We start from the raw sequence: 20,733 nt of genomic DNA, 5'->3' as shown, positions 1-20,733 counted from the left end.
CCCACGAGGAAATGAAAAACACTTTACTCACTTCAGTAGTCCATGTCTACTACTTCCATTAGTGAGCCAAAAAAAGCTTATTAGCCTAGCCTAAAGTACTGCCAAAACCCTGTTTTTGTCACAGGGTTTAAGCAATAATGAAAACAATGGATCTCTCAATCAATTCAATAAAAGCATTCCATTATTGAAATGAAAATATTTTTTCCAAAACTTTATTTTTTTTCCACTTTAGTTGATGAATTGTACATGGCATCTATTATACTTAGACTGTTCTAAACTGTAAACATTTCTTGGAAAGCAGTAAACATTTCTTGGAAGTACATCTAAGTATCATGCACAGGGAAGGGAAAAATGAATAGAAAATTTGACTGGGCCCAGCATATCATCCGGGAAACGAGCAAAGATGCAGTGACACAGAACATTATCACTTAACAGATGAGAAGTTTGTCCAGCACCAGCAGTTGTATAATTACTTGAAGTGCATTGTGTCACATGGATATCAGAGAAGTCCCATTTGTTGCAGTTATGACATAAGCCCTTCTAAATTCAAAGACCCAGTTACAAAACAGATGTAATGCAGTGCAAGGCTCTGGTGTAGGGACTCAAGCCTCACTCAGCAATTACACCCCACACAACTTACAAGTGCAGAATTACACCAATGGTGAATGTCACTGACAGATCAACACACATTGCTGTATCCTATAAATCTGATATTCAACCATGAAATAATGTGCACTGAGACTTAAACTCACTGAAGTTATAAATGATCATGGAGAAACTGATAATAATGTATGTTACTGCAATTTTATCTTGAATCTCAAAATATTTAATACTGAATACATGTCTCAGTACTTGCGGCCACAGTCTTACAAGTTAAGATTCAACAGCAGTGATTCAGACCCCTGGTATTAACTGCTTAGGTTTCTAAAGGCTGTGGAATACGTAAGTGATATTCAAATGTTTTTCCACGACCTTTGCTCCTTCTTTGCGGAGATGGCAACTATGGGACAAGAACACACACACACATTCTATACTTTTTTTTTTTTTAAAGCTTGGCAGTACATAAAACACTATTTGTCCACAAATCACTCCCAAGAATAAGGCTCTATTGTGAACACATTTCCTGATAGTCAGTCAACCCCTTTCAACATGTTGGCATTGGTAAGGGTTGTAGCTAAGCAGTCTTTCCTGTGATCCTTCTGTCCCTACTGTTCAAACCAGTGAATGTGGCATGACTGCATTCCCCTTCTGCTGCTACCTACCAGCTTCTTATCTTCCTTTGGCATAACTGAAATGATTTTCTTTGGACCACATTTCTAAAATAAAGTCTGAGTATGCTATGAACATTACAAGAACATTCTCACAGTCACTCTCTGGCAGACCAAACTTTTGAGGCTGACTTCAGAGCCCAAGAGTATTTTGCTGCCCAGAATGTAAAGTCATAACTAAGACACAATATAAAGCTAGGTTTATTCTGAATAAGTGATAAAGAGGTAAGAACTGATGCACCAGTGGACATTGCTTCCAGTGCTGTACTGAGTAGGAGAGGATTGCAGCCATCAGAATGCTGTGTGGGAGTTTGGAGTATATGAGTGCAAAACAAATTAATAATAAATAAAACACATAAAGACAAAATAAAATAAATAAAACAATAAAAGATAATAATAAAAAATAGCATAAAATGTAACAGAACAAATACGATAATAAGAGCAACACAAATAAATAATAAATAAGAAAATGCAAGCAGTGTGCCATTGGGGACAGGACAGGGGATGGGGATGGTACAGGACACAAATGGGGGGTGTGGAAGTGTGAGGTGTGTGCATGTCAGTGGCTCTCTTGAAATCAAAGTAACTTCCAGTTCTCCTTTCCCCTCAAAACTTGTGAAAAACAGTGAATTTCCAAATAAGTGTAGGAATTCTAGAGCATTTGGCTGTTAAATAGTAACTAGGTTCAAAATTAAACAGATATACAGTGTTCTGTATAATCTAGCTATGCAATTCAGATCTAAATTCAATACTAATTTTAGAAATCACTAAAATACCTTAATTTTTATGTTTTTCAATTAAAAATACATACACGAGGAACATATTGATGCAAAGGTCAAAAACTGTATTTGTCATTTGTCCTTGCATGATTTTTTTCTAATTCCACCATTCAATAATTGTTTTAGAAAAGGAACAAAATCAATAACTAACCAATGCCATTTTCAGAAGACACACTATTGTCTTTACCTACCTAAAATAAAACTCAGTATTAAGCCAACGCAAGCTAAACAGTCACACCCTAACCACTCATTTTTCTTAACAAACTTTCAATATTAATGTCTTGTTAAGCTTGTAGAATTCAAAGAATAATTGCAAATAGTTAACTGAAATTATATTTAATTCAATAATAACAATAATAAACTGACAACCCAAAAAACGGTGTTCAGCAAGCTACTTATGAATTATTGAACATGTAATTAAAATACTTAGACTTCAAATAGAAACCAACACTCCCCACATTTTCCAAAATAAGCTAAAGCCAAAAGCCACACAGACAGTGAATTACACAGGTGGCAGAAAGACGGACAAGACAAACAATTGGTATTATCAGCAGGGAGATCACTCTCTGCACAGCCTGCATTAGCAAGCAGCTATAAGAGCTTTAAGGGTTAGACCAAATGATCCAGTGTTATCTTAATTAGGTTTTCCTCGGTTTAATTATCTTAAAGAGCAGAACCAAGAACGTTCTCTCAAGGATTTTTAACAGATTGCACCTGACAACCATACAAACAAAAGAAATTGATGCAGTCCAGTGCCAGGATCTAAGATTATGGAATAAATCCACAAATTCAGCGAAACTCAACGTCTATGTCCAAAAAACTTTGGAGAGATCGCTGCAGTTGCTATGCCTGTGGGCCCTACCTTTAAGCAAAATTTCAGATTAGATTTTGAACATAGAAAATACATTGCTCCAAATTTCTTATAGCTCAAGTCTAAGACAGTAAAGGAAATAATTGTTCAAATTTTTGCGTAAGATTAATATTAGTGGTAGGCAATGAAATTAAGAAGCAACAAACACAAGAGACTGTCCTAACAAGCTTCCAAAGTTTCAGCGGCTCATCAGTAACTAGTTCTGAAAAACGCTGTTATTTACCAAAGAAAATCTGGAACCACTGCAATTACACACCAGGATACCAACAGCCTCTGCTTCTCCCAGTAGCAACAGTGGTCTGGCACCAAAACAGATCCAGAAGGTTCTGGATCCAGGCCAGCAACTCCCAATTTTCTTCTACCTCGTATTCTTGAAAATGCAGCTGAGACATACATCCTTCTCAGTCTGAGGATGCTTGTTTCAAAACTGTTCACTTTTCTACACTGTTTGTCTGTTTCAGTGATACCAGAGAAGTAGTGGGTATACTCTGGACAAAGCTGTTGGAAGTGAACCACATCTGTGCATACATGAATCTCCAAATCCACAATTCTCCACAGATACTTGCAAACTAATGAATGAGACCTTTGCCTCACCTCTGAGCTAATATTTTTGAGGAAAACGATTAAGTGATCTTTGGTTGTTTTCTACATATTAGGGAAGCTTTTTGTTTTCCTTCTTTTTACTCCAGTGTTCCTCTTCACTGTAAATTGGAAACAGTCCTAAAGAGTGACCTTTGAGACTGCTCTGAACTTTACAAACAGCAAATTAATATCTGCTTGTTCTTTAAGAAAATATCGTGATACTTAAAATACTGGAAAGAAGAAAAAAAATACATCTTCGGTGAAGACACATGTAAGCAACAAAATATTAATTTAAAACTGAAAATACACCCGAGATTTTCACTACCCAATTTTGCAAAATCTGACCTGCAGAACATATTCAAAGTAAAATGATGCTGTCACAAAAGACATTTTCTTGGCATTTCTGAGCAACTGCCTGTACAGCGCTATGCTTCATTATTATCACTTCAGGTATTTACAGCACAAAGGGAGATTACATGATAAACGTGAAAAGTCACCTGCAACTATTCTTTTGCTGAAAGACTCTCAGAGTAAGTGTGGCATGATATATAAATGTGTGTGCTATGACCAACCTTCACATTCATTACTAGATGAATAGAAATGAAACATATGTGAAATCTTTCTTCTTCAACAGAAAAAGAATCTGATAGATAAAAGTAGTTTAATTCACAGGATGTTATTTAAGGCATCATCTGTATGCCATCCTGCAATTTCAGTCACAGAGGAGGAAATGTACAGCCCCCTAAAAGCAGGCCCATGAAAACTCTGCTACAGAAATTTATTCTTTATACTGCAATAGATCAAAATTCATTAAAAAAAAGGACACAAAAAGAAATTCAGCTCCAAGTCTGAATTAGTCCTTTTCAAATGAATTCGAGTCAAGAAGTACAGTAATACAAAATGCACAAGGGAATAAATATATACTAGCCAGGCATGACAGACAGGCAGAAACATAGAACTTTTGATATGCCTAGTAAACTTGATGTGAACATATTTTTCCTTTTTTATTGCCAAACCATCTGCCTACCATTAGATGCTGTAATTCACCTTGCTAGCAAACATCCAGTTTTGTGAGCGCAGCACTGGCATCAAGAGTTTTCACCATTTTTGCTGCATAATTTTATGTTGCAATTCTGCCATTAAATTTAATTACCTCTTTAATGAACTTCAATTCCTTTTACTTCTCACCACCTCCAGAGAATCCAGAAGCGTAGTAATACAAACTGATGTCTTTTATGTATTTATTTTCATTTATGAGCTTTGGGAATCTTGTCTACTGCCACTGACTACAATGAATTATTTCACAAGAACAGAGCATTATTGTTTGATCACACCTGTAAATGTCTTTATTTATCATTCTAAGTTAATCAGTGTATTATTTTCCTCAGTATAATGAAAGCTACCTTGTCAGTTGAAGCTGCATTGTGTTCCCTTCCTTACTATAAATTAACGTAACAAATACACATACAATCATAGAACATCTCCAAATACACCAGCATACTGTGACCACTTATAACTAAATCAATAGTAACCAACAGAAAATTAATATAATCACTGCCCTAGAGCAAATGGAAAAGTGGGAACAACACAGGAAGGATCAAGATCTAATTTAACATGACTAACAAGTAATTTTCCATTCTTCTATGATTTTACATCAAAAAATAAGTGGCATTCAAATAAAGAGAAATATGTCAGATAGAGGTATGTAAAGCCATTTTAATGTCATAGAAATCCAAGCACAAGATTTTAAGGTAGAGATGCAATGCTTCAAGGCTCTTTTAATTAGATTTCAAAACTTCGGTTTAGTTGGAAATAAGCCGGGACCACAAATGTCTGTAAAATTGCTTCATTTAGAGATATATTCCTTCCAGAAGACTATGTTGATAATGTAGTTAGATGAAGCAGAATGAAAGAACTATGTTCTTAATGGTTTCACTGAATCATAAAGCACATAAACAGAACTACAACGTACCAAAAATGTATCATGTAATGAATTATAGCCCAAATTAGCAGACAGAAAGAAAATTTTTTTTTAAAAAAAAAAGGGTCATTTCTTGAGCTCTCAGCATCTGTCCAGACCAGAGCTCACACCTCTTAGTGCATTTGAGACTGGGCAGGATAATTTTTGACTCTGACAAACCAAAAAAACGCAGGACTATTATGTGATACGGACAATAGGAAAGTTTTTATTTCCTAACACTGTGCAACTTGGGACAGAATTAGAAACAGAACATAAGATCTGGCAATGAAATGAAGTACTCCTTGTATATCAGAAATGATAACAGACTGACGACTGGAGGAAATGGGCTGTATCTGTATCAGTTCAAATTAGGAACGGAGTTTCAAAGCCCCTGTCCCCAGCGTTTTTATCTACTGCTCTTTAACCAACAACAAGAAGTATCTCATAGCATACAAACTGGCTTTCTGATAAAAGCAGTTCCACATACTTGTAGATATTTAGTCCACAGGATCTGGCTAGAGTTATCACTAACAATAAAACTGCTCAAAATGCATAGTGTGGACACTAGGCCCTCATCACCAAATATTCCATTTTTACTGTACTAAATTATTTGCTAACAGATAGAAACGGCTGTTGCAGCTTCTCAAACTCCTGTCCTTTGAAGCTGGTAGACACAAAAGAAACATGGACAATATATAGGACAGAAGCAAAACTGGTTGATGAAATTGTATCTTATTTGAATTGAGTAAAAAATGCTGTTGGACTTTTCCTTGCCACAGCACAAACATTACCCAAAAGAGAACTCAAATTCAGAATACATTAGTCTGATGCCTCAAGCTTCTCATAAAAGATGCTTTTGCTATTTCAAGCAAGAGCCCTTACCCAAATTATGCTTCAGTAGCAGTAATAAGATACTTTCAAGATTTGTATGGCAAGCAAGACTGTTTGGGGAGGCCAAGGTTATGAATCCTTCCACTTTTTTCCAAATCCCCGCCATTTTTTTGGCACTGTTACCTCTAATTTCTGCACAGGATAGGCATATTCTTCTACCTTTCTATCCAGGAAATTATTAAATACTAGGGCTTAGTGAGATGCCCAGACTGACCATGCATATAAATCTAGAAAAAAAGGCCTCTCCTTCCTGAGACAGCAAACAAAACTTGTAAGACTGGGAAAGCTATGTGCCCAAGGTAAACTATAAATATACTTGTAAACGGGCAACACAAATAAAAAAGTATTTAAACACTTTCTAAAAAACCAACAAAGCTGCTTGTGTGATTGAAAAAGCTAAAGCATTTCAGGACAAAAGCAAGTCTTCTTTCAACCAGATCAGACTGAAAAAAAATTAGAATAAATACTCAATTCCTTCAATGCAGCATCTAAAAAAGATCACTTGAAAATGCTTTTAAAATGTCAAACATAATAGCATACACATAGTTAACGAAAATCACACATGGGAAGGTATTCAAGAAAAAATTTTTCTTGTCATATTTTCAAATTTGCAGAACTGAACGTAACCAGAGAAAGACCATTCCAACTGGAAATCCAGCAGGCACAGCCAATGCCTAGTGCAGTTAGGCCACAGCAGAGCTGTCTGTAAGCACTGTTCACCAGATCATAATACCAGCTCTCCACTGTTACTCAAGCAGCTTTTAATGGTCCTATATAATGGTCCAGTATAAATCCTGCAAGCACGCAACATAGCGAATTGACAGCTGCCACTAAATCATCACAGAACTATTTTTCCAGAAATTCATAAAAATCTGTCTCAGAAGCCACTTACTGCATTCTGTGAACACAAGTATATGGGAGCTTGGGAACAGTTTCTGTCAGTTGAAAAGCAGCTTCCAAAGATGAGTGGAGTTCTGTGGAAGAACATCCACAAAGTTGCACCTGAGTAACACCTGATTCCAGATGGCCATTCGCCTACCACAAGACCTTGGATAGTTACAATTAATCAGCCATGATCCACTGTAACAGAAACCATCTTTACAGAAACGTATCAACTGTAAAAAAAATTCAGTCTTGGTCAGGGCACAGCATTGCAAAGGATGTCTTAAATAACAGGAAAAGTATATTCTTCTTTATGTATTTAATTATTTCCTTTTACTTCCCAGCAGGCTGATTACTGCTACACTCCTCTGGGAACATTTTTGCCTCCACAGAATACTACTTCAGTTCCCCAGAGTGGCTGAAAAACAGCAAGCAGAGGAATTTTAAAGCAATGAATGAACTCTTCCAAAATTCACAATCTTTATGCAAATGTTTTTTAGGGCACACCATAACAGACTGGTCATACATCGCCATGTATTATACTGCCTGTGGAAAAAGTAGTTCCGAGTCCTGGTTTCTGTGGGACATCTACCAGACCCTGTGACCTTCTGGACACCTGTTAACACCTAAACCCCTCTGCCTTGCTTGAAAATTCAACAAGGGCAAGCAAAAAAAAAAAAAAAATTTAGTACTGTATAGAAAGGATACAACACTCCAAGTGGGGAGAGTAAGGAAAAAACCAAAAGGATCAGCACCTGAACTGTCAACCAGTAAATCAGCATCCCATATCACCATACACATAAGGTGGAAAATATAGAGCAACTTTTTTTTTTCCTTCCTGAAATGTTTTATTCAAAAGAAAGAAAAAAACCCAAAAACTAGAAACCATGTAAAAGGATTATTTGCCTAAGAAGATTTGATATTACACTCTGCAAGCAGGTTACAGAAAACACAGGAGATGGATTTATTCAGGATAAAATCCATATGTAAACTGTGTTCTCTGTTATCATTAGAACAGTACCTTTGTAAGTATGAATTAGAGGACAGGCAAAACCTGCTGTATCCCATGAATGTAGAATTGTTCTTCAGTAAGAAACCTACAAATTTTTGAAGGTTTGTTTTTGGGGTTTTTTTTAAGTAGAGAAATAATTTTTAAAGGTATTTATTAATTCAAAGCACTTTGATGTTCCCTTCATAAATCTGCATAATCATGTTAATTTATAAAATTGAACTGACCTGATTTTTTTCACTAATAAAATACATCACTTCAAAACTTTATTTCAACATTCATCCAAAATAATTGTACCGTATATTATTCAGCTTACATGCACGTGTGGCAAGTTCTGCACCCATTCCATTTGTTAACATTTTCTTTATTTCTACTCTTTAACCTCTATTTTATGCCATGAAATTCCAAGCACTGCAACACAAAACTGAATTATTATTAGCACTGAAATGATTTACTCTGGGAAAGCAAACTGACATCTACATTCAAAGTATCAAATTTGACTATAACCTGAAATACAGGGAGTGTAGCATTATTCCAAAACTCACTCTCTTTTTCTCTCTCCTGTACTGGTAGCTTCAATAAATATACAAAGGGTCATGGTCTGCTTTTCTCTTTTAGCTAACTCTGGGAAGGAGAATGGATCACAAAATGGCAAACAGGATGAGTAACACGATATAGGGGAATAAATAGTCAGTAGGAAAAGGAAAAGGATATTTTTATGAGAGGATTTTAATCTTACCGTGCTACAACTAAAAACTGGTCAATCTGACGGTCAGTAAGGGGGCTATCTGGATCCCACACTTTTACTTCCAGCTTTGCCTGTTCTCTGTCATCTAATTCTCCTGTCAAAAGGTAGATGGGACAAACCACTTATTACTCACAATGTTTTTCTTTGTGTAGTTCATGCACTATGTTTAAAAGAGACATTGTACATTTTTAAACATATACACATACACACGGAGTACTTAACAATCAGCAGTTATCCATTTAAATTCCATAATGCAACACCACCAAAATAAATATCTTCCCTTAACATCAGCATTTCAATTTAAGGAGACATTGTTAGGAAGCATAATATCAACGAACCTTAATAAAATGTTATTATAAACTTGAAACCATTACCTAAGTAGCCAGTGACTTCTTTAAATTGCTTGTCTACTGTATCAAAGTTACTGTTTCACTTAAGCCATACTAAAATTAATTTTATACTTAACCAGCTTTAGCGATTAAATTCTATCCAATTTGTATTCTGCCCCCCCAAAAAAAATCATTATGCAAAAATGCTGTCTATTATATTTAGGCATTTTGTTACCTCTTCAGCCACTACATTATCTGTATTGTTAATATAAACCATACTATTAAAATTTCTGAGTACATTGAGTAGTTCTAGCCTCTTACAAACAAATACGTAAGGCTGCACCACAACAAAGTTACTATATACTACATCAGCATTTCCCATCTTCATTTGGTTGAACAGAACAATTTGTGTACACGGACATGGCTGTAACAATGGGGGTGGGTCCCAAAATTTAATTTGCCCTATATTCATTGTTACAAGAGTATGGCATTTGTACTGCACAGAAGAACAGAGAAGTGTGAATTTGGTACAAGGATTCACGTTCATAAGAAAGCCTTGATCTTGTCTTGCCTACTACACCAATAACTTCCCCTGTAAAGTAAGAAACATGTCAGAGGCTGATGGAGGAAGCACCACAGATTCTACCAGTATGAAAAGATTTACCTGTGGGATGTAGCCAACACATTTGTGGCCACAAGAGATGACAACAGTAAGTCAGAATCATTGTCTTTCCCTACTGTTTTAGAATAGGAGGGTGCTCTTCCCTCAGCGAACATGTGAAAACCACTAATGTTTAGCTGGTTGCCAGTACTTGTCTGTGACTTCTACACGCTCCTACAAGAATGAAAACCTGTTGTCAGATACAGCCACTCCACTCCCTTTGAAAATCTAGGCTGTGTGGGCACCTCTCTGATCACACAGAAGATCACTTTAGTCTGTGCTATTTCTTCTGACTTTATGAAAACAGCCAGTCTAATCATGCGCAGTATCATCAAGACATGAAACAACCTGTACACTTAAGAGTCTGGAAGCAGACAGCAAACCAAGCACTGGCTCTTCTGAAATCATATTATATATGGTGAGTTCTCTAGCACATTGATTCTGGAAAGAAATTAAAATGTGGTATATATTTATCCCTAGCAAACACACAAGTTAGAACTGCACCATGCTGTCAGGCTAATGTTTCAGGAACAAATTTCACAGTCACATTCTCAGAAAAACACAGTAAATTACTTTCTTCCAATACACAGGCAATAAAGGATTGGCTGCCTAATGGGACTTCAGCTTCTGTTCAAGCTAATTGACATCCAGTACTGGAGAGAAACTTGATTTCTGGCATCTTGGATACGATTTTAGGTCTATCAACTTATTGTATCGATTGCGCACCTGTCAATACATTCATTTCTTCCATCTGTGACAGACACATTGTGGGTGATGTTCTACACTTTATAAATATTCTCTGAGCACTTCATTTCAGTCTGTTAATATATAGTTTTTAAATATCTTTAATGCTAGTTAACTGTTTCAGGACATATTCTGGAGATCATAACAACACTCAGGTAGATTACACTTCTCACAAAGATAAAAGATCATACAAACACAGCACCAGTATTCAATCAAAACATGTCTATCTCCTGAATCAAGTCTGCAAAAAGAACAAAAAAATTGCAATACTACAATTCTTACTTCAATTAGAGGTAATCGAGCAATTGCTACCATAAAGTGTTGTAACTCTTGATGAAGGTGAATCTGAAACATTGCCAAGCAGTATTTTGCAATGGCAGTAGACATAAATAGGATACAAGCAATGGAATATCTATACCAAAATAATCTAAACACATATAATAATTGCAATATTAAATATCACTGCAACAATGGTAGGCAAAGGTTTCCAGAAAATAAGTGGAGTCTGCCAAACTGCACTTTAAAAAGCTACTTAATTCCCGATTTTCCACTTACATGGCACGATATAATCACTTAAACAGGGAAAGTAACCCGAACAGACCAAACCATGGAAGCAGTCAAACAGTGCTGTAGAAATCTTTGCAAAGTTCATTTCAGGAATAAGTTTTTTGTTAACTTCCTTTGCCTGTGCTGAGAGCATCAGTATAGGAGGATCACATAAGACAAACAGGTCTTTCAAATAATAATCATAAACCCTCTGTGTTTTACTTGAGCTGTCAGTCCTTAGCAGATCGTGCCTGTGCCACATCCTACAGGATTTTTAATGGAGAAGACCACTTTAAAAATAAGATGCAACTTTTCTGTTAGCACGGCAACATTTCTCTTCTACATGGTTGAATTTGATGCCAAAGTATAAGACATTCAAACTGAACAGATAATAAAGTTGTCATAGTATTAATTCACTATATTGCAAAACCCAGGTCACAAAGAAATGGGGGAGTTTTACTTTCAACATTTGCAATGCATCTGAGAAGTTCAGTTTTAAGTGTGTCGCCCTCCCTTACCACCAGCTTCTGAGAAGTGCCAGGCAATTTTTTTTAATAGCTGGTATGACATACCAGTACATCCAACTTATTCTAATCACTGCTTATAATTTTGTTATAGCCAGTCTAACCCTGATGACTAATTTTATTGGAAAACATTAGTAGATGGTCAGAAATATGTCTGGTTTACTCTTCATCAATCATTCAATTCCTTATTTCTCATGGCTCTCTTCTAATAGAAACATAAGTTATTTTTTTCTCTAAAAAAGAAGTAAAAATGTTTTGTATTTCAGTCAGTCCTTCTAAACAAATGAAAGCATGATATGCCCCTCTGAACAAAAAATGGAAGAAAAAATTTACAAATAAAAAGTAAACCAAATGCATTTAAGATGAGGTACAAGAAATTAAAGATCTACTTAGTCTTTTAGATTTCACTTCTTGCAGACGAATACCCCAAAGATATCAGATTCAGTATGATCCTATGTTCTTCTTGTATCCAACTAAAAGAAAATAACTTGCAATATAAACTATGAGCAGCTTCTTAGAGTGAAATTCTTTTAATTTAATAAATACGTAACAATACTGCAATGTCATATGCTATTAAGAAACTGAAAGATGAATCTATATGTTAGGTTTTATTTTAAAAATGGTTTTCAATGAAACAATGCAAATTCCACTTCTAATGACAAACAGTTGATGAGGTATCTGATTTTAAAGACAGTTATGATGTATAAAGTCTTATTTTTGTGTATTGCATGATCTGCACTATTTTTCAAGATACTTTTTTACTCTCCTTCTCAAAAAAGTAATTTAGCTGTCAATTCAATCCAAACATGCAAACTAAACACCTGTAGTGCTCAGCTTTCTGAATGAATCCACCTTTCAGGATATGCAAAACAGAGATACCAGATGCTGGATCCTTAATTACAGGGGACAGAAAACCTGTAGCTGTGGGGTTTTGCTCATTGTAAGACAGCAGATGTATCCATGGACAGAATTGTATCCATGGACCAGACCAAGAATTTCAACCAGAGAGTTCCTCCTAGTAAGCAAATTCATTTATTCATACAACCTCCTGAAATCAGCCAGTTTTGATGTATGTGTTAATTCCTCAGACTCACCAGACATCTAAGCAGATAAATGTGAAGGCACTGGTAGAGGCTCATATTCTTAATGCTTAGCACATATTTAAGAATTCAATTCAGCGTCTTCATCTCTGTGTGTCGGTTTTGTACTTGTGAAACAAGAATAGCTCTTAGCTAACATTGCAAGGATGTGAAGAGAGGTACTTGTTGGTTCTTATCCTCCCCTAGATGAGTTGAGCATGCAACACAACGAAATTTCTTTCACTGAAATATGGATTTAGCAGATAAAGCATTTAGCAGGTTTTTGCCTGAACTCCTTGGGAGTATGCTATCTGCAGGTAATCCTAAATGGTTTTTAGAACATAGTTTCATGTGTCGTTTGTGTGCCATTACTGTAAAAATAGGCAACTAGTCAGTGAAAATGAGGTTTCAGTTCATGAACCACATTCTCATGCTGCTATTTAGACAGTCTGCAAACATTTTCTCTAACTTGCAGAGGAGAAAAATAGACTCACAATGAATTTTCTTGTACTGTATGTGAATGAATTTCCAAACATTAAGCCTGTCTGTCTAATGTGACATCTGATCTTTCTCCTTGGACAAAAAGTACATTAGTTCCTCACTAAAACAGTCAGCATATTCATTCTGCATAAAATTTTTATTACTCATTTTTATTTAATTTTTTTTATCATTTGCAATTCTCACCAGTACAGATAATAAAAAATAATCCAGATAAAAAGTTCAAAAGTTTATACTTACCTCTTCAAAAAATATAATGGAGTCACATGCAAATAACTTCTCTGATCACAGTAACATGAGAAAGCTTAGATGAAAAGTGTAGGCAAAAGAAAAATTATCAGTTTACCTTTCAATTTCAAAACAATCTCCCCTCTGCCTTAGCTTGCCTGACAGATGTGTATTCAGATTTCAATTATTCAGATAAGCAGTTACATGCTTACACAAATGTCATAGTAAAAATTTATGAATGTAAGACATGTATATGGACCAGAAATGAAAAACAGGCTACATATAGAGACTACAAGTGAAAGATATAATGTAATATAGGCCTGTTACTTGTCTACAAGTATTTAAACTGCTATTGGGCATTTTTAAAGCGAATAAAACATGCATAGTCCAATCACCACCTATCCTCTGGAGAGTGAGTTTATAAAAAACATTTAACCATTCTCCACTTGAAAAATCCCTTTTGAAATAAAACTGCCTCCTGTGACCTGAAGTTCTCTCAGTGTTCAGCTTTACAGTACTTATAATTTAATCACTGATGATCAAAGACAAGAGCTCGCAAAACACTCAAAAAAGCTTTAATTCATCGTGTTCTAAATTCCTAGAAATTAACAGAAATAATTACACTTGAGCTCAGAATAAACTGAACTATAACCATGTATTAATGACCAACTCCTACATAATGCTGCATCGAGAATGGTTGGCTTATGGAAATACCCAGTGCTGGAAGGAAGGAACAAATGAGGCTGCCTCTTTATCAAAACCCTGCAGAACTGTTCTCAGTTTTTCTGAAATTCCTGAAACACATGAGGCAATAGAGTTTTCAGGAAAGCATAGTGAAAATGATTCTGAGTGTTAATAATAGCAGTACTGTACTACATATGAATATTAGTAGTATTTAAAATACTTGCTTTCGAAAAAGGGATGCCACAATGCAGAAACATTGCATTCTCAAAAAAAAAACCAAAACAAAACCAAACCAAACAAAAAACCAAAACCAAAACAAACAAATAAAAAAACCCCAACAACAAAAACCTAATGAAACAAACACACACCAAAATCAAACACTGACTAAATTAAAATGAAACTGTGGTACTTCAGTTTCGGGTTGGTTTGGTTTTTTTTAAAAACCTTAATGTTAAAAATATGCAAATTCCCTGTGACTTAAGGATTCTAAAGAAAAATAAGACTTCTCATGTGAATAAATGCAAACAAAAAATTTAAAGGAGAACTTTTTGTTTAGGATAAAATATATTTTGACTTACTCAAATGTAAAAAACCATATTTCATCTGCATCTGCTATTTGTTTTACATCTCCTACAGAATAAATTTAGAAGAAAAATCTGACTTGCAGTAAAACAGCAAAGAAACAAAAATCTGAACTTACAATGAGTCCTTTTAGGTGAAGTTACTGAGGTAGAAAATACCAGCAAAGTCGTTGCTGCTTGAAAAGTGATTTGAGTGCTCACGGAGATAGTAAGCACATACACAGCACACCATAAATAACTGTATCCATCCTAAGACTGACTACCCGACAGAACTCATTTAGGATTTGAACAACCTCAGCCAAGGCTCTACAGCTATCATTAACAACAAAATCTCTATGACAGCTATCATGCACAACCTTCCACACCAACGATGGTCCGCAGCACAAACCATTCATGCTGCACTGCAACCAGAGGGCCAAAATAAGATGGCTACTTTAACCATTTCCTTCAAGTTGTAGAAAAACCAGAGGTTCATAACAAACAGAACACTGATAACAGAAGCCTAAGTCCCCTCAAGGAGCTAAAGGCAGCAGGGTATCATGGCTCTTTTTTTACGAAGACCAAAACTTTGACGGACTTCACCTCAAGCATAAATCACACTTGACAAAGGCAGACATGCTTTTACAATTTGGTGCAACCAACAAACAAGAAACCAAACAACCACAGAAAAAACCCACTCCAACTATCCCCAAGCAGGACAACCTGCATAGCTCACCTCAACTGTTGCACAGCTTTTAAAAAATCTAATTGATAACAGCACAATTTCCAACTCTTCTAACTTATCCTTGACTGTTAACATAGAAGTTGTGGATGATCTGAGAACTGAAGCTCAGAAATTTCCATGACCATACTTGGTCTCTTTGATCAAAATTATACAGGCAGTTAATACCTCAACAAATTGTACCACAAGGCAACAAGTATTTTTAAATAACATCACTGAAAACACTTCAGAAAACACTATGGTTTACATTGCAAAGCTTCAAATACTTAATTGAGCTTCTCTAGTACATGTGGCCACAGCCCTAAATTACAGATTTTCCTTGCAAATGCATGATTAATCAGAAGCAAAGTTTTACTGAAAACAGGCATCAAGAGCCCAGTTACATGTGTTTTGCTTAATTTCTAGTAAAACTGATAAAATTCTATAAACATGCTTTTAATTGCCCAGCACAAAAATCACTAACTCAGCTCCCTAGAAGCAAGATGGTCAAAACTGATGTAAAGGATATTATAATCCTATTAAAATTTGACATGAACAACATTGTAAAGTGTATTTTACTGTTCGTGATGATCAAGCATTTGACAGTTAATTAAGCAAAATTTATTGTATGAGCTTAATAACAAAAAAATATTCAAATCTAACAAAGGACTACCATGTTTAAATTGGCTAACCCTCAAGAAACAGCTCTTACTTATAGAAGACATTGTAGAAAAAATTTCATGTTAACTCAAAGTCAAAAGTGCAACCAACAGAAACCCTATTTGAGAACAAAATATATTTGAGCATATATAACCAGGAATTTTATTATTTGCTGGGATTCATCTCATCTAAATATCTGATCTATTTTAGATATTCATTTTCAGATGAGATGAATCAAGGCTCAGCAACTCCTTCTATTCTGACCATAAAGGTAAGTCTGACAGGGTTAGCACCATCACACCTGTTATATCTGGTGTTCTATTGCAGCTTCCACAAATAGGAACTCCTATATCTGCTTGTTATATCTTTGTTCCATGCACTTCTTCTGAAAAATCCATTGAAATAGAAAGCCACCATCTTATAGTTGAACAAAGATTGTTCTACTTCTGCCATTTTCTAACCAATATTTTGAAGTTATAATTTATTTTGCTGCTAATTTACCAGATTTTCTGTCAAATATAAAATTTCAATGAATTTCACACTGAATTTGGTGAAATAAATTTTTACAAGATTCCAAGGCATCTAGAAGCAAACCTGAGTTAGGCATAACCATCTCCTTTTGTACTTGCCCCTAAAGGTATTTTTTATTTCAGACTTTGAGCTCTGCTTTCTGCTCTCTGGGTCCCAGTGAGGTCACCTTGAATTGACAGGAAACCTGGTTTTAGACATTGACTGTGAACTCCCAAGTTACTGTATGTAGGACAAGGGAGGTAGGCAAGCAGGTAGACACACTAGCTCCTCAATCCCATCCAAAAATAACTTTATGGTTGACAGCTTTTTCCACGTAAATCTTCCCCTCACCTACTGCTCATCGAAGAGCCTAAAGGTGCTGCCGTTGCCACCTTCTGTGTGTGCACAAGAAAAGCAGCTCTTCCTTCGATCATACCTAAGCAACTGGGTTTACATTAAACCCACTAACTTATTCTTGAAATGGCAATTTGTTTCACTCACAAAGGAAACACTAAAATCAGAATCATCAGCCCTCACGATTTTTTAAAGCCAGTTAAACACAAAAGGTTAGATGGATAATATTCTTGAAACATTGAACTCAGGAGAAAAAGAGGCAATATTTTACGAATTTTATTTTCTAAGAACTACCTATTGTATTAATGTGTCTAGTTCATATCCAGCAAAAAAGTGATCACTTAGCACAAATTACAGACCATATTTTCTGGAAATCGATAGGACATGAAGACACAATATTTGTTTATCCTGTCAGATATTTCCCACAGACGTGCACTGTCTGTCTCCAGAGTATCTGCCTGTCCAATTTTTAACTGAAATATTTGAATACAGAACCTTCTAAAAATATTTCATATCAAGGGTTTTTAAAAGGGACTGATTATTATCTTCTCACAACAGAATTAAATCATGGCAACTACATCAACACTAACAGAAATAATCCAGCACACAGACTTTTGACAACAGAATCAGATGCACCATTCAAATTACTGCTGTAGGTCTCTGGCTTTATGATTTTTCAAACTCAGCAGTGGTTCATATAATGAAGCATTATGTTCACATAATCAGCATTATGTACCACAAAGTAACAGAACAGATCCCTCCTCATGAGATTACATTTGAGTTTCACTATTCTAAGGCATATTTTTCATTTATTACATGAAAAAAAGATTTAGTTATATGGGAAGCATTTGTAGAACCAGAAAATACAATACACCAAGTCTAAGCATCTTGAACTTTCACTATTTTAAAAATCCAAACAGATTGTAGATGAGTTTCTCATCTGTCTCTTTACTTGTAACTATGTTTAAACTCAAAATCCTAAAATACCAATATTCCCAAACATTAAAAGGTTTGAACTCTGAGTATAGAAGTTTCCATTTGGTATGTCTGGTCTATTAAAAACAACATGCTCTTACAACTGAGTTGCAGTAAGAAGCACAAAAACAGTGAAGACTTTAGAAACCACCCTTAAAGTAATTAATTTATTCTTTTTCAAAACAGAAAAATTTTAGAAACTTTAAATACAGTTTCTCTGTACATCATCCAAATTTTGCTTAAATTTGTCCAACTGCTCCCTTTCTTCCTACTAAGCACTCAGTTACTTGAACTGCATTAATTCTAAAATGCCTTGGCTTCAAAAACTAAATAAACTGCACAGCAAGTACTATTTCTAGGCACTCACTGGGTATTTTCAGGTGTGCAAGAGGGACTCCAGCTTTTAGTTTGTAATTTTATTTACGAGAAGAAAAAAAAGCTTCAAACAGAACATCTTTCCTACAGGCTGCTTCTTCCTCCATTTCAGACTCTTATTCCTCTTCTGTATGTCTTAGTAGGGGGTACTCCTGTTCCTTGCCCACTTCACACTCTTTGTATTGCTTTAAATGGCCAGAGAGAACCCAATTGTGTCAGACGCCTGCTCCATAAAGAATTCCCTAGGGTCTCCTTTTAAACCCAGATGCAAGAGATATGCAGGGCTGGGCAGGGAACAGGACTGCAGCTGGGAGGGGACCATTAGCATGTGACTTAAGATCATCCCTCCAGGCCATTAAAAAAGGAACTTCCAAACAGTCTGGCATTGCTGATGTGGGCATTCAATCAGGACTAGCAGCCACTTCTCCAGATAAACCTTTAAACCTAATCATTCCACATCGTACTTGTCAATGTCTTGCTGCCTCTCTCCTTCCATATACCTCTGCATGGAAACGGAAAACTCACTTCCCAAATCAAACTAAGCCTTCCTGCATCCATCATCGCATGTCCCTCCCTGGCATGTCTCCATTTTGCCCAGTGATGTCTGGCTCTACCTGACTTGCTATGTACTCAGAATCTTTAACGATGGGGAGAGCTGGATGAGCTGAAAGGAGCTGCTGCACACAGGCAATTAACTCACAGTAAACATTCTTAGCAGACACTTCCCCCTGCTCAGATAACCGTGGCTGGGGACAGTTGCCACTGGGATGCTGCCCAGGATAACACAAGAGCCCCTCGCTGTCTGCCAGCACCGCAGGGCCTTTCCCACAGAGCTGCCCCTCCTTCATACCCAAATAAATTTCATACATTTATGAAATATATGAGTACGGGTAACTTCATACGCTATAATTTTCCCTTCAGCTAGACAAAAATTAAGGACATCTCACATCACAGAGGGAGAAAACCGTCTTTGTGATTAAGACACATTACTAGATGTGGGATTAATTTTTTTCTTGTCACTCTTCTTTTATCCTCCTATTTGCTACAACATAGTCCAAATTTCAGATGGCATTAAAACGGCTAAGGTCTTCTCAGACCATCAGTAGAGTCAAAAGGTCTATAAACTACCAAAGAGTCCAAGACCTTGACAACATGATCTATTCAAAAAGGAAGCAAATAAGATAAATTTAAATTAATTGTTGGAAGAGAAATCAAATTAATTTTCTGCATTTGTGATGACTGGACAGAAGTGGAGATGTTCATGTGCATCATGAAAGACCTAAAAGATACATCTTAAAATGAAGCATTTGTAGGAGAAGTAACAGAAAAATTATACACTAGGAACAGTAACAAGTTATTTGAGTTTGGACAAGAATCCTCTCCAGATTTCTACAGGGTCTCAGGAATACAACAGCTACTAATCGAGACACATGAGCTCAAATCCAGTTGTGTTATACCAAGGGCGTGAAGGAGGGAGTGTGAGCTAAAGAAAAAATGTGGGCAACTAAGCATAGTCAAGGCTCACAGCTATACTAGCCAAACTAGTCAAAATTGCAACAACGCCACAGTGGTCAATAGGCTTTTTATAAAGAAAAATCCCACCTCATGTAATTCCTGAAGTGCTGCAAAAAGATCATAGAGGGACATAAGGAAGCTCAAGATGACAGCCTATTGGATTTCTAGTAGGCTTTAAACAAGTTTTAAGAAAACTAAGAAACCACAAACGACAAGATCTCCTGCATGGATAAACAGCTGATGGTCTGACTCAGCATGGTCCTTCCTACACTGCTGGGCTGCTTTCTTGAAAATGCTGATTTCAACACTTAAACATGTTACATTACCTAGCACTGCACTGTTCTACCACATCCTGGTACATGAAATCAAATGTAACATAAGAAAATCTATTTTGATAAATTACTTTAAAAAAAACCCATAGGAAATTGTTATTTCAAATTGTTATAATTTTCTTGAAAATACAATTGTTCGGTTGGGATATTTTTTGGCAGAGAATTACTACAGACAGTTTCACCAGACTTACATACCATGCCCAGAATGCAGTCATGATAAAATATTTTGTTAATTTGTTTAGAAAATATCCTTTGCTTCAGAAGTTTTAATAGAGCTTTGATGGACAGAAGAACAATTATGGACCTTTTCTGACTTGGTTGCAGCCTTTCCACTTAATTCACAACACCATCAATGAATGAAAATAAGCATTACTTAAGAAATGACTGATTTGGCCAATGAGATTACAGTAAACAATTGGCTTCCCTATTTGCAACATGACTACAATTG

At 35.9% G+C, this 20,733-nt stretch overlaps 1 protein-coding gene across 1 annotated transcript in view; it reads right to left on the bottom strand.

The window, feature by feature from the left end:
• MTA3 (metastasis associated 1 family member 3) overlaps positions 1-20,733 on the bottom strand; it is a 130,207-nt gene that overhangs the window by 69,526 nt on the left and 39,948 nt on the right. The window contains exon 6 of the mRNA XM_042051561.1: positions 8,982-9,084. Within this exon, the coding sequence (XP_041907495.1) occupies positions 8,982-9,084 (103 nt within the window). The remainder of the gene's footprint in view (positions 1-8,981; positions 9,085-20,733) is intronic.

Source organism: Corvus kubaryi, unplaced genomic scaffold (assembly GCF_017639235.1).
Source record: "Corvus kubaryi isolate FWS band 111438036 unplaced genomic scaffold, C.kubaryi_AGA036_p1.0 76, whole genome shotgun sequence".
Classification (NCBI taxonomy): domain Eukaryota; kingdom Metazoa; phylum Chordata; class Aves; order Passeriformes; family Corvidae; genus Corvus; species Corvus kubaryi.
Note: the sequence above shows the minus strand (reverse complement) of the source record. Positions and strands in the feature narration are given on the sequence as shown.